The sequence below is a fragment of the Hyperolius riggenbachi genome, chromosome 10, assembly GCF_040937935.1.
Source record: "Hyperolius riggenbachi isolate aHypRig1 chromosome 10, aHypRig1.pri, whole genome shotgun sequence".
NCBI classification, from domain to species: domain Eukaryota; kingdom Metazoa; phylum Chordata; class Amphibia; order Anura; family Hyperoliidae; genus Hyperolius; species Hyperolius riggenbachi.
This window is the reverse complement of record NC_090655.1, coordinates 293,893,308-293,908,974: the sequence shown is the minus strand read 5'-3', so window position 1 is coordinate 293,908,974 and position 15,667 is coordinate 293,893,308. Positions and strand designations below refer to the sequence as shown.

Below are 15,667 nucleotides of genomic sequence, written 5' to 3'. Positions count from 1 at the left end.
CAGTCAGTGTGTGTGTTTCCTGCAGATGTATCCAGTAACAGGAACCCACCAGAGAGATGTACAGGTCCTCTTTATTCCCAGGATTGCCCACCTAGATCCCCCATCATCTGATAATCACATAGAGACAATGTATTCAGTCAGTGTGTGTGTTTACTGCAGATGTATCCAGTAACAGAAACCCACCAGAGAGATGTACAGGTCCTCTTTATTCCCAGGATTGTCCACCTAGATCCCCCATCATCTGATAATCACATAGAGACAATGTATTCAGTCAGTGTGTGTGTTTCCTACAGATGTATCCAGTAACAGAAACCCACCAGAGAGATGTACAGGTCCTCTTTATTCCCAGGATTGTCCACCTAGATCCCCCATCATCTGATAATCACATAGAGACAATGTATTCAGTCAGTGTGTGTGTTTACTGCAGATGTATCCAGTAACAGAAACCCACCAGAGAGATGTACAGGTCCTCTTTATTCCCAGGATTGTCCACCTAGATCCCCCATCATCTGATAATCACATAGAGACAATGTATTCAGTCAGTGTGTGTGTTTCCTACAGATGTATCCAGTAACAGAAACCCACCAGAGAGATGTACAGGTCCTCTTTATTCCCAGGATTGTCCACCTAGATCCCCCATCATCTGATAATCACATAGAGACAATGTATTCAGTCAGTGTGTGTGTTTCCTACAGATGTATCCAGTAACAGAAACCCACCAGAGAGATGTACAGGTCCTCTTTATTCCCAGGATTGTCCACCTAGATCCCCCATCATCTGATAATCACATAGAGACAATGTATTCAGTCAGTGTGTGTTTCCTACAGATGTATCCAGTAACAGAAACCCACCAGAGAGATGTACAGGTCCTCTTTATTCCCAGGATTGCCCACCTAGATCCCCCATCATCTGATAATCACATAGAGACAATGCATTCAGTCAGTGTGTGTGTTTCCTACAGATGTTTCCAGTAACAGGAACCCACCAGAGAGATGTACAGGTCCTCTTTATTCCCAGGATTGTCCACCTAGATCCCCCATCATCTGATAATCACATAGAGACAATGCATTCAGTCAGTGTGTGTGTTTCCTACAGATGTTTCCAGTAACAGGAACCCACCAGAGAGATGTACAGGTCCTCTTTATTCCCAGGATTGCCCACCTAGATCCCCCATCATCTGATAATCACATAGAGACAATGTATTCAGTCAGTGTGTGTGTTTCCTACAGATGTATCCAGTAACAGAAACCCACCAGAGAGATGTACAGGTCCTCTTTATTCCCAGGATTGCCCACCTAGATCCTCATCATCTGATAATCACATAGAGACAATGTATTCAGTCAGTGTGTGTGTTTCCTACAGATGTATCCAGTAACAGAAACCCACCAGAGAGATGTACAGGTCCTCTTTATTCCAAGGATTGTCCACCTAGATACCCCCTCATCTGATAATCACATAGAGACAATGTATTCAGTCAGTGTGTGGGTTTCCTACAGATGTTTCCAGTAACAGAAGCCCACCAGAGAGATGTACAGGTCCTCTTTATTCCCAGGATTGCCCACCTAGATCCCCCATCATCTGATAATCACATAGAGACAATGTATTCAGTCAGTGTGTGTGTTTCCTACAGATGTATCCAGTAACAGAGACCCACCAGAGAGATGTACAGGTCCTCTTTATTTCCAGGATTCTCCACCTAGATCCCCCATCATCTGATAATCACATAGAGACAATGTCTTCAGTCAGTGTGTGTGTTTCCTACAGATCTATCCAGTAACAGAAACCCACCAGAGAGATGTACAGGTCCTCTTTATCCCCAGGATTGTCCACCTAGATCCCCCCTCATCTAACAATCACATAGAGACAATGTATTCAGTCAGTGTGTGTGTTTCATACAGATGTATCCAGTAACAGAAACCCACCAGAGAGATGTACAGGTCCTCTTTATTCCCAGGATTGTCCACCTAGATCCTCATCATCTGATAATCACATAGAGACGATGTATTCAGTCAGTGTGTGTGTTTCCTACAGATGTCTCCAGTAACAGGAACCCACCAGAGAGATGTACAGGTCCTCTTTATTCCCAGGATTGCCCACCTAGATCCCCCATCATCTGATAATCACATAGAGACAATGTATTCAGTCAGTGTGTGTGTTTCCTACAGATGTATCCAGTAACCAGAGCCCACCAGAGAGATGTACAGGTCCTCTTTATTCCCAGGATTGTCCACCTAGATCCCCCATCATCTGATAATCATATAGAGACAATGTATTCAGTCAGTGTGTGTGTTTCCTACAGATGTATCCAGTAACAGAAACCCACTAGAGAGATGTACAGGTCCTCTTTATTCCCAGGATTGTCCACCTAGATCCCCCATCATCTGATAATCACAAAGAGACAATGTATTCAGTCAGTGTGTGTGTTTCCTACAGAAGTATCCAGTAACAGAAACCCACCAGAGAGATGTACAGGTCCTCTTTATTCCCAGGAATGCCCACCTAGATCCCCCCCATCATCTGATAATCACATAGAGACAATGTATTCAGTCAGTGTGTGTGTTTCCTACAGATGTTTCCAGTAACAGAAACCCACCAGAGAGATGTACAGGTCCTCTTTATTCCCGGGATTGTCCACCTAGATCCCCCATCATCTGATAATCACATAGAGACAATGTATTCAGTCAGTGTGTGTGTTTCCTACAGATGTATCCAGCAACAGAAACCCACCAGAGAGATGTACAGGTCCTCTTTATTCCCAGGATTGCCCACCTAGATCCCCCATCATCTGATAATCACATAGAGACAGTGTATTCAGTCAGTGTGTGTGTTTCCTACAGATGTATCCAGTAACAGAAACCCACCAGAGAGATGTACAGGTCCTCTTTATCCCCAGGATTGTCCACCTAGATCCCCCCTCATCTAACAATCACATAGAGACAATGTATTCAGTCAGTGTGTGTGTTTCATACAGATGTATCCAGTAACAGAAACCCACCAGAGAGATGTACAGGTCCTCTTTATTCCCAGGATTGTCCACCTAGATCCTCATCATCTGATAATCACATAGAGACAATGTATTCAGTCAGTGTGTGTGTTTCCTACAGATGTCTCCAGTAACAGGAACCCACCAGAGAGATGTACAGGTCCTCTTTATTCCCAGGATTGCCCACCTAGATCCCCCATCATCTGATAATCACATAGAGACAATGTATTCAGTCAGTGTGTGTGTTTCCTACAGATGTATCCAGTAACAGAAACCCACCAGAGAGATGTACAGGTCCTCTTTATTCCCAGGATTGCCCACCTAGATCCCCCATCATCTGATAATCACATAGAGACAATGTATTCAGTCAGTGTGTGTGTTTCCTACAGATGTATCCAGTAACCAGAGCCCACCAGAGAGATGTACAGGTCCTCTTTATTCCCAGGATTGTCCACCTAGATCCCCCATCATCTGATAATCACATAGAGACAATGTATTCAGTCAGTGTGTGTGTTTCCTACAGAAGTATCCAGTAACAGAAACCCACCAGAGAGATGTACAGGTCCTCTTTATTCCCAGGAATGCCCACCTAGATCCCCCCCATCATCTGATAATCACATAGAGACAATGCATTCAGTCAGTGTGTGTGTTTCCTACAGATGTATCCAGTAACAGAAACCCACCAGAGAGATGTACAGGTCCTCTTTATTCCCGGGATTGTCCACAGGATGATCTCGCCCCCCTCGGCCATTATCAGGTGGGTGGGACTGGGGGTCTTCAGAGGCTCTGTACTGTATTATATTATCCTTCTGGATGTGCTGTTATCTGTGTTCACATTTTAAATTATTTTACATTTTGGTGCACTTAGGGTGGAGAAGTGACACATGTAAGTGTTGTGGTTAAAGAGGAAGAAGAAGAGACATATGTGAGGAGTGATCAGCAGTCTATGGAGGAGGGTGACATGATGAGGACAAGTAAAGAGGAAGAAGAAGAGACATATGTGAGGAGTGATCAGCAGTCTATGGTGGAGGGTGACATGATGAGGACAAGTAAAGTGGAAGAAGAAGAGACGTATGTGAGGAGTGATCAGCAGACTATGGAGGAGGGAGACATGATGAGGACAAGTAAAGAGGAAGAAGAAGAGACATATGTGAGGAGTGATCAGCAGTGTATGGAGGAGGGAGGCATGATGAGGACAAGTAAAGAGGAAGAAGAAGAGATGTATGTGAGGAGTGATCAGCAGTCTATGGAGGAGGGTGACATGAGGAGGACAAGTAAAGAGGAAGAAGAAGAGACGTATGTGAGGAGTGATCAGCAGTCTATGGAGGAGGGTGACATGATGAGGACAAGTAAAGAGGAAGAAGAAGAGACATATGTGAGGAGTGATCAGCAGTCTATGGTGGAGGGTGACATGATGAGGACAAGTAAAGAGGAAGAAGAAGAGATGTATGTGAGGAGTGATCAGCAGTCTATGGAGGAGGGTGACATGATGAGGACATGTAAAGAGGAAGAAGAAGAGACGTGTGTGAGGAGTGATCAGCAGTCTATGGAGGAGGGTGACATGATGAGGACATGTAAAGAGGAAGAAGAAGAGACGTGTGTGAGGAGTGATCAGCAGTATATGAAGGAGGGAGACATGATGAGGACAAGTAAAGAGGAAGAAGAAGAGACGTATGTGAGGAGTGATCAGCAGTCTATGGAGGAGGGTGACATGATGAGGACATGTAAAGAGGAAGAAGAAGAGACATATGTGAGGAGTGATCCACTGTCTATGGAGGAGGGTGACATGATGAGGACATATAAAGAGGAAGAAGAAGAGACATATGTGAGGAGTGATCAGCAGTCTATGGTGGAGGGTGACATGATGGGGACATGTAAAGAGGAGGAAGAAGAGACATATGTGAGGAGTGATCAGCAGTCTATGGAGAAGGGAGACATGATGAGGACAAGTAAAGAGGAAGAAGAAGAGACATATGTGAGGAGTGATCAGCAGTCTATGGAGAAGGGAGACATGATGAGGACAAGTAAAGAGGAAGAAGAAGAGACATATGTGAGGAGTGATCAGCAGTCTATGGAGGAGGGTGACATGAGGAGGACAAGTAAAGAGGAAGAAGAAGAGACGTATGTGAGGAGTGATCAGCAGTCTATGGAGGAGGGTGACATGATGAGGACAAGTAAAGAGGAAGAAGAAGAGACGTATGTGAGGAGTGATCAGCAGTCTATGGAGGAGGGTGACATGATGAGGACAAGTAAAGAGGAAGAAGAGACATATGTGAGGAGTGATCAGCAGTCTATGAAGGAGGGAGGCATGATGAGGACAAGTAAAGAGGAGGACAGTGTTACAGAGGGCAGAACAGGTGAGTAATCAGCAGTAATACAGGATAATGTGGATGGTTATTGCTGGTGTGGCTGTATTGCTGCTCACAGACTGGCCTGATTTAGGGTTATGCTTTGTAGAATTATTAGATTTTTGTTATCTTCAAAGATCACTATCCTGAAATAATGTAATGAGAATACAATACAGGTGTAAATAGCCAGTATCTGAGAATCCTAATGAGGCAGCACTTACACAGACGTTATATAGTCTTATACATCTGCAAAGGATTATAGTCTCATCAGATTCCTGATATTTGAGAACAAGGAGATTAAGCGCTAATAAACTAGCAAAGTGTCACTCTTCATACTATGCATCTGAACAATGTCCCGCCATAAATATAGACACCAACAAAGTCCACATAAATACCTCTTAAAATTTCCTCCAGTACACCGTCAGTATCTTTAAATGATTCCCCAGCTTTTCATGTATCAAATAGTACAGTGAACGTTCACCAGATTGTATGGTGACCACATTAGGATCAGCAATCTGCGCCTCTGGCCTTGCCAGTTTAACAGGAATCCTGCAGCTAATCGTCCTCCAATCTTCAAAACTCCATACATGGCAATAGTGTGATACTGTATGGCTTAAGCATACAAAATGCCACCGGTGCTCTCCAATTGTACTGCAAGCACCCAGTGTTCCCCCACCAAGCAATAACTTAAGCCTCTCACCAGATCCTTTTGCCAATCCAATACAGATCAGCAAACTGCGCTTGAATATGAGTCACGATCATTTCTTCCAGCAGATCAGTTCCTAAGACTCAAACAGGCTTATAGTGTGAATCCAGCTTTATTTGAAAAGGTTAAGAAGCACTTACCAATTTCCAATTTCTATGCGCATATACAAAACGTTTCTCCCGGACTTGTCCTAGCGTCTCCTCGCTACTTTGTTGAGCGCACTGTGTTTAGTTTTGTTGAATTCTCTTTAAAGAGAATCTGAAGCGAGTATAAAACTTGCTTCTTCTCTTATATTCAGCAGGGGCATGTGTGCCCCTGCTAAACCTCCGCTATCCCACCGCAGAACGGGGGTCCCTTACCCCCCAAATCCCCTCCATCCTTGCCGGGGATCTCTTCCTGGTGAGGCAGGGCTAATGGCCGCAGCCCTGCCTCTCACACGTCTGTCAGCACGTATCTCCGCCTCTCGCCCGCCCCTCTCCCTCTTCCTTCACTGAGGGGCGGGGGAGAGGCGGAGATCCGCCGCTGATGGACGGCGCTGAGAGACAGGGCTGCGTCTATTAGCCCTGCCTCTAGGAGCAGCAATAACTACGACCATGTTGGTCGTAGATTTTGCAGGGGGGGAATTGGGGGGTAAGGGACCCCGTTGTGCGGCGGGATAGCGGCGGTTTAGCAGGGGCACACATGACCCTGCTGAATATAAGAGAAGAAGCAAGTTTTTTACTCGCTTCAGTGTCTCTTTAAAGTGTTATGCACACTTAGGTAACAGGTGCGATCCAACCTACAGGGGTAGATCAATTTTATTAGGTTATCTGGTAACAAAATTGAGGAACGCACTTTGTGGCGCCATTTTATTTAATAAACTCAAGTTACATCATTTCCAGGAGACAGCTGGACATCAGCGTTGGGTAAAGAGACACTGAAGCGAAAAAAAAAATATGATATAGTGAATTGGTTGTGTACTATGAATAATTATTAGAAGATTAGCAGCAAAGAAAATATTCTCATATTTTTATTTTCAGGCATATAGTGTTTTTTCTAACATTGCATCATTCTATAATATGTGCAGATTACACAACACTCAGCATTCAAAATGAGTCTTTCAGAGCAGTCTGTGAAGTAATGACCTCTCCTCTGCCAGAGGAAAAGTAAATAGTCCAGGAACAGTTGAGATAATAAAAGTCAGATAACAGCCCTCTCCACCACTAACTTAGTCCGAGAGCTTAATGGCTTGTTTGCATAGAGATAACAACTGGAGTTTCTCAACTCTTCCTGTACTGGAAACAATTACACTGATGTATCTGATCGTAGCCACCCTGGCGTTCTATTTCCCCAGGATTTCCGTGCAAAAAGTGGTTCAATTAATTTCCAATAATTTTCAACCAATTTTTTTTGTGCAATCATTTTTTTTTTATATTGAATTCAATACAGGTTATTGTATTGAATTCAATAAAAAAAAAAAGTGTTTGCTGCGAGATTTTGATGATGCTGTGTGACACTGGTGCCATCAACGCCGATCGACGGGGGACATGTGATCGCCAAGGGAGAAGCAAAATCCGCCAAGGGACATGGAAGAAGGCACTGGGGAAGCTATCAGAGGTACGCGACGAGGGATCAGCATGCCAATGGTGAGTATAAGACCCAGATGTATAGCCAGATGTATAGCCAGGTATAGTTAGCCAGATGTATAGCCAGGTGTAGTTAGCCAGATGTATAGCCAGGTATAGTTAGCCAGATGTATAGCCAGGTATAGTTAGCCAGATGTGCAGCCAGGTGTAGTTAGCCAGATGTGCAGCCAGGTGTAGTTAGCCAGATGTGCAGCCAGGTGTAGTTAGCCAGATGTGCAGCCAGGTGTAGTTAGCCAGATGTGCAGCCAGGTGTAGTTAGCCAGATGTGCAGCCAGGTGTAGTTAGCCAGATGTGCAGCCAGGTGTAGTTAGCCAGATGTGCAGCCAGGTGTAGTTAGCCAGATGTGCAGCCAGGTGTAGTTAGCCAGATGTGCAGCCAGGTGTAGTTAGCCAGATGTGCAGCCAGGTATAGTTAGTCAGATGTATTAGCCAGGAATAGTTAGCCGGATGTTTTGCCAGGTATATAGGGAGCAAGATGTTTGCTGGTGTATAGGAGCAAGATGTTTGCTGGTGTATAGGAGACAGATGTGCAGCCAGGTGTATAGGAGACAGATGTGCAGCCAGGTGTATAGGAGACAGATGTGCAGCCAGGTGTATAGGAGACAGATGTGCAGCCAGGTGTATAGGAGCCAGATGTGCAGCCAGGTGTATAGGAGCCAGATGTGCAGCCAGGTGTATAGGAGACAGATGTGCAGCCAGGTGTATAGGAGACGGATGTGCAGCCAGGTGTATAGGAGACGGATGTGCAGCCAGGTGTATAGGAGCCGGATGTGCAGCCAGGTGTATAGGAGACGGATGTGCAGCCGGGTGTATAGGAGCCAGATGTGCAGCCGGGTGTATAGGAGACAGATGTGCAGCCAGGTGTATAGGAGACAGATGTGCAGCCAGGTGTATAGGAGCCGGATGTGCAGCCAGGTGTATAGGAGACGGATGTGCAGCCAGGTGTATAGGAGACAGATGTGCAGCCAGGTGTATAGGAGCCAGATGTGCAGCCAGGTGTATAGGAGACAGATGTGCAGCCAGGTGTATAGGAGACGGATGTGCAGCCAGGTGTATAGGAGACGGATGTGCAGCCAGGTGTATAGGAGCCGGATGTGCAGCCAGGTGTATAGGAGACGGATGTGCAGCCGGGTGTATAGGAGCCAGATGTGCAGCCGGGTGTATAGGAGACAGATGTGCAGCCGGGTGTATAGGAGACAGATGTGCAGCCAGGTGTATAGGAGCCGGATGTGCAGCCAGGTGTATAGGAGACGGATGTGCAGCCAGGTGTATAGGAGACAGATGTGCAGCCAGGTGTATAGGAGCCAGATGTGCAGCCAGGTGTATAGGAGACAGATGTGCAGCCAGGTGTATAGGAGCCAGATGTGCAGCCAGGTGTATAGGAGCCAGATGTGCAGCCAGGTGTATAGGAGCCAGATGTGCAGCCAGGTGTATAGGAGCCAGATGTGCAGCCAGGTGTATAGGAGCCAGATGTGCAGCCAGGTGTATAGGAGCCAGATGTGCAGCCAGGTGTATAGGAGCCAGATGTGCAGCCAGGTGTATAGGAGCCAGATGTGCAGCCAGGTGTATAGGAGCCGGATGTGCAGCCAGGTGTATAGGAGACGGATGTGCAGCCAGGTGTATAGGAGCCGGATGTGCAGCCAGGTGTATAGGAGCCGGATGTGCAGCCAGGTGTATAGGAAACAGATGTGCAGCCAGGTGTATAGGAGACGGATGTGCAGCCAGGTGTATAGGAGACGGATGTGCAGCCAGGTGTATAGGAGACGGATGTGCAGCCAGGTGTATAGGAGACGGATGTGCAGCCAGGTGTATAGGAGACGGATGTGCAGCCAGGTGTATAGGAGACAGATGTGCAGCCAGGTGTATAGGACACAGATGTGCAGCCAGGTGTATAGGAGACAGATGTGCAGCCAGGTGTATAGGAGCCGGATGTGCAGCCAGGTGTATAGGAGCCGGATGTGCAGCCAGGTGTATAGGAGACGGATGTGCAGCCAGGTGTATAGGAGACAGATGTGCAGCCAGGTGTATAGGAGACAGATGTGCAGCCAGGTGTATAGGAGACAGATGTGCAGCCAGGTGTATAGGAGACAGATGTGCAGCCAGGTGTATAGGAGCCGGATGTGCAGCCAGGTGTATAGGAGCCGGATGTGCAGCCGGGTGTATAGGAGCCGGATGTGCAGCCGGGTGTATAGGAGACGGATGTGCAGCCAGGTGTATAGGAGCCAGATGTGCAGCCAGGTGTATAGGAGCCAGATGTGCAGCCAGGTGTATAGGAGACAGATGTGCAGCCAGGTGTATAGGAGACAGATGTGCAGCCAGGTGTATAGGAGACAGATGTGCAGCCAGGTGTATAGGAGCCAGATGTGCAGCCAGGTGTATAGGAGCCAGATGTGCAGCCGGGTGTATAGGAGACGAATGTGCAGCCGGGTGTATAGGAGACAGATGTGCAGCCGGGTGTATAGGAGACAGATGTGCAGCCAGGTGTATAGGAGACAGATGTGCAGCCAGGTGTATAGGAGACAGATGTGCAGCCAGGTGTATAGGAGACAGATGTGCAGCCAGGTGTATAGGAGCCGGATGTGCAGCCAGGTGTATAGGAGCCAGATGTGCAGCCAGGTGTATAGGAGCCAGATGTGCAGCCAGGTGTATAGGAGACAGATGTGCAGCCAGGTGTATAGGAGACAGATGTGCAGCCAGGTGTATAGGAGACAGATGTGCAGCCAGGTGTATAGGAGACAGATGTGCAGCCAGGTGTATAGGAGACAGATGTGCAGCCAGGTGTATAGGAGACAGATGTGCAGCCAGGTGTATAGGAGCAAGATGTTTGCTGGTGTATAGGAGACAGATGTGCAGCCAGGTGTATAGGAGACAGATGTGCAGCCAGGTGTATAGGAGACAGATGTGCAGCCAGGTGTATAGGAGACAGATGTGCAGCCAGGTGTATAGGAGACAGATGTGCAGCCAGGTGTATAGGAGCCAGATGTGCAGCCAGGTGTATAGGAGCCAGATGTTTGCCAGGTGTATAGGAGACAGATGTTTGCCAGGTGTATAGGAGACAGATGTGCAGCCAGGTGTATAGGAGCCGGATGTGCAGCCAGGTGTATAGGAGACAGATGTGCAGCCAGGTGTATAGGAGACAGATGTGCAGCCAGGTGTATAGGAGCCAGATGTGCAGCCAGGTGTATAGGAGACAGATGTGCAGCCAGGTGTATAGGAGACAGATGTGCAGCCAGGTGTATAGGAGACAGATGTGCAGCCAGGTGTATAGGAGACAGATGTGCAGCCAGGTGTATAGGAGCAAGATGTTTGCTGGTGTATAGGAGACGGATGTGCAGCCAGGTGTATAGGAGACGGATGTGCAGCCAGGTGTATAGGAGACAGATGTGCAGCCAGGTGTATAGGAGACAGATGTGCAGCCAGGTGTATAGGAGACAGATGTGCAGCCAGGTGTATAGGGAGCAAGATGTTTGCTGGTGTATAGGAGCCAGATGTGCAGCCAGGTGTATAGGAGCCAGATGTGCAGCCAGGTGTATAGGAGACAGATGTGCAGCCAGGTGTATAGGAGCCAGATGTGCAGCCAGGTGTATAGGAGACGGATGTGCAGCCAGGTGTATAGGAGCCGGATGTGCAGCCAGGTGTATAGGAGCCAGATGTGCAGCCAGGTGTATAGGAGACAGATGTGCAGCCAGGTGTATAGGAGACAGATGTGCAGCCAGGTGTATAGGAGCCGGATGTGCAGCCAGGTGTATAAGAGCCGGATGTGCAGCCAGGTGTATAGGAGCCGGATGTGCAGCCAGGTGTATAGGAGCCAGATGTGCAGCCAGGTGTATAGGAGACAGATGTGCAGCCAGGTGTATAGGAGACAGATGTGCAGCCAGGTGTATAGGAGACAGATGTGCAGCCAGGTGTATAGGAGACAGATGTGCAGCCAGGTGTATAGGAGACAGATGTTTGCTGGTGTATAGGAGACAGATGTGCAGCCAGGTGTATAGGAGACAGATGTGCAGCCAGGTGTATAGGAGACAGATGTGCAGCCAGGTGTATAGGAGACAGATGTGCAGCCAGGTGTATAGGAGACAGATGTGCAGCCAGGTGTATAGGAGACAGATGTGCAGCCAGGTGTATAGGAGCAAGATGTTTGCTGGTGTATAGGAGACAGATGTGCAGCCAGGTGTATAGGAGACGGATGTGCAGCCAGGTGTATAGGAGACAGATGTGCAGCCAGGTGTATAGGAGACAGATGTGCAGCCAGGTGTATAGGAGACAGATGTGCAGCCAGGTGTATAGGGAGCAAGATGTTTGCTGGTGTATAGGAGCCAGATGTGCAGCCAGGTGTATAGGAGCCGGATGTGCAGCCAGGTGTATAGGAGCCAGATGTGCAGCCAGGTGTATAGGAGCCAGATGTGCAGCCAGGTGTATAGGAGCCAGATGTGCAGCCAGGTGTATAGGAGCCGGATGTGCAGCCAGGTGTATAGGAGCCGGATGTGCAGCCAGGTGTATAGGAGCCGGATGTGCAGCCAGGTGTATAGGAGACGGATGTGCAGCCAGGTGTATAGGAGACGGATGTGCAGCCAGGTGTATAGGAGACAGATGTGCAGCCAGGTGTATAGGAGACAGATGTGCAGCCAGGTGTATAGGAGACAGATGTGCAGCCAGGTGTATAGGAGACAGATGTGCAGCCAGGTGTATAGGAGACGGATGTGCAGCCAGGTGTATAGGAGCCGGATGTGCAGCCAGGTGTATAGGAGCCGGATGTGCAGCCAGGTGTATAGGAGCCAGATGTGCAGCCAGGTGTATAGGAGACAGATGTGCAGCCAGGTGTATAGGAGACGGATGTGCAGCCAGGTGTATAGGAGCCGGATGTGCAGCCAGGTGTATAGGAGCCGGATGTGCAGCCAGGTGTATAGGAGACGGATGTGCAGCCAGGTGTATAGGAGACAGATGTGCAGCCAGGTGTATAGGAGACAGATGTGCAGCCAGGTGTATAGGAGACAGATGTGCAGCCAGGTGTATAGGAGACATGTGCAGCCAGGTGTATAGGAGACAGATGTGCAGCCAGGTGTATAGGAGACAGATGTGCAGCCAGGTGTATAGGAGACAGATGTGCAGCCAGGTGTATAGGAGACAGATGTGCAGCCAGGTGTATAGGAGACAGATGTGCAGCCAGGTGTATAGGAGACAGATGTGCAGCCAGGTGTATAGGAGACAGATGTGCAGCCAGGTGTATAGGAGCAAGATGTTTGCTGGTGTATAGGAGACAGATGTGCAGCCAGGTGTATAGGAGACAGATGTGCAGCCAGATGTATAGGAGACAGATGTGCAGCCAGGTGTATAGGAGACAGATGTGCAGCCAGGTGTATAGGAGACAGATGTGCAGCCAGGTGTATAGGAGACAGATGTGCAGCCAGGTGTATAGGAGCAAGATGTTTGCTGGTGTATAGGAGACAGATGTGCAGCCAGGTGTATAGGAGACGGATGTGCAGCCAGGTGTATAGGAGACGGATGTGCAGCCAGGTGTATAGGAGACAGATGTGCAGCCAGGTGTATAGGAGCCGGATGTGCAGCCAGGTGTATAGGAGACGGATGTGCAGCCAGGTGTATAGGAGCCAGATGTGCAGCCAGGTGTATAGGAGACAGATGTGCAGCCAGGTGTATAGGAGACAGATGTGCAGCCAGGTGTATAGGAGCCAGATGTGCAGCCAGGTGTATAGGAGACAGATGTGCAGCCAGGTGTATAGGAGACAGATGTGCAGCCAGATGTATAGGAGCCAGATGTGCAGCCAGGTGTATAGGAGCCAGATGTGCAGCCAGGTGTATAGGAGCCAGATGTGCAGCCAGGTGTAGTTAGCCAGATGTGCAGCCAGGTGTATAGGAGACAGATGTGCAGCCAGGTGTATAGGAGCCGGATGTGCAGCCAGGTGTATAGGAGCCAGATGTGCAGCCAGGTGTATAGGAGACAGATGTGCAGCCAGGTGTATAGGAGACAGATGTGCAGCCAGGTGTATAGGAGACAGATGTGCAGCCAGGTGTATAGGAGCCGGATGTGCAGCCAGGTGTATAGGAGACAGATGTGCAGCCAGGTGTATAGGAGACAGATGTGCAGCCAGGTGTATAGGAGCAAGATGTTTGCTGGTGTATAGGAGACGGATGTGCAGCCAGGTGTATAGGAGCCGGATGTGCAGCCAGGTGTATAGGAGCCGGATGTGCAGCCAGGTGTATAGGAGCCGGATGTGCAGCCAGGTGTATAGGAGCCAGATGTGCAGCCAGGTGTATAGGAGCCAGATGTGCAGCCAGGTGTATAGGAGCCAGATGTGCAGCCAGGTGTATAGGAGACAGATGTGCAGCCAGGTGTATAGGAGCCAGATGTGCAGCCGGGTGTATTGGAGCCAGATGTGCAGCCGGGTGTATTGGAGCCAGATGTGCAGCCGGGTGTATAGGATCCAGATGTGCAGCCGGGTGTATAGGAGACAGATGTGCAGCCAGGTGTATAGGAGACGGATGTGCAGCCAGGTGTATAGGAGGCGGATGTGCAGCCGGGTGTATAGGAGCCAGATGTGCAGCCGGGTGTATAGGAGCCAGATGTGCAGCCGGGTGTATAGGAGCCAGATGTGCAGCCGGGTGTATAGGAGACAGATGTGCAGCCGGGTGTATAGGAGACAGATGTGCAGCCGGGTGTATAGGAGACAGATGTGCAGCCAGGTGTATAGGAGACAGATGTGCAGCCAGGTGTATAGGAGACAGATGTGCAGCCAGGTGTATAGGAGACAGATGTGCAGCCAGGTGTATAGGAGCAAGATGTTTGCTGGTGTATAGGAGACAGATGTGCAGCCAGGTGTATAGGAGACAGATGTGCAGCCAGGTGTATAGGAGACAGATGTGCAGCCAGGTGTATAGGAGACAGATGTGCAGCCAGGTGTATAGGAGACAGATGTGCAGCCAGGTGTATAGGAGACAGATGTGCAGCCAGGTGTATAGGAGACAGATGTGCAGCCAGGTGTATAGGAGCAAGATGTTTGCTGGTGTATAGGAGACAGATGTGCAGCCAGGTGTATAGGAGACGGATGTGCAGCCAGGTGTATAGGAGACAGATGTGCAGCCAGGTGTATAGGAGACAGATGTGCAGCCAGGTGTATAGGAGACAGATGTGCAGCCAGGTGTATAGGGAGCAAGATGTTTGCTGGTGTATAGGAGCCAGATGTGCAGCCAGGTGTATAGGAGCCGGATGTGCAGCCAGGTGTATAGGAGCCAGATGTGCAGCCAGGTGTATAGGAGACAGATGTGCAGCCAGGTGTATAGGAGCCGGATGTGCAGCCAGGTGTATAGGAGCCGGATGTGCAGCCAGGTGTATAGGAGACGGATGTGCAGCCAGTTGTATAGGAGACGGATGTGCAGCCAGGTGTATAGGAGACGGATGTGCAGCCAGGTGTATAGGAGCCGGATGTGCAGCCAGGTGTATAGGAGCCGGATGTGCAGCCAGGTGTATAGGAGCCGGATGTGCAGCCAGGTGTATAGGAGCCGGATGTGCAGCCAGGTGTATAGGAGACGGATGTGCAGCCAGGTGTATAGGAGCCGGATGTGCAGCCAGGTGTATAGGAGCCGGATGTGCAGCCAGGTGTATAGGAGACGGATGTGCAGCCAGGTGTATAGGAGACGGATGTGCAGCCAGGTGTATAGGAGCCGGATGTGCAGCCAGGTGTATAGGAGACGGATGTGCAGCCAGGTGTATAGGAGCCAGATGTTTGCTGGTGTATAGGAGACAGATGTGCAGCCAGTGTATAGGAGACAGATGTGCAGCCGGTGTATAGGAGACAGATGTGCAGCCAGGTGTATAGGAGCCAGATGTGCAGCCAGGTGTATAGGAGCCAGATGTGCAGCCAGGTGTATAGGAGCCAGATGTGCAGCCAGGTGTATAGGAGCCAGATGTGCAGCCAGGTGTATAGGAGCCAGATGTGCAGCCAGGTGTATAGGAGCCAGATGTGCAGCCAGGTGTATAGGAGCCAGATGTG

At 49.1% G+C, this 15,667-nt stretch overlaps 1 protein-coding gene across 2 annotated transcripts in view; it reads left to right on the top strand.

The window, feature by feature from the left end:
- Window positions 1–4,985: 4,985 nt before the first annotated feature.
- The window catches only part of LOC137535602 (zinc finger protein 585A-like), a 393,680-nt gene continuing 382,998 nt past the window's right edge, over window positions 4,986–15,667 (top strand). For both annotated transcript variants that reach the window (XM_068257455.1, XM_068257457.1), the window contains exon 1: window positions 4,986–5,340. In XM_068257455.1, the coding sequence (XP_068113556.1) occupies window positions 4,995–5,340 (346 nt within the window). In that variant the 5' untranslated portion in view covers window positions 4,986–4,994. The remainder of the gene's footprint in view (window positions 5,341–15,667) is intronic.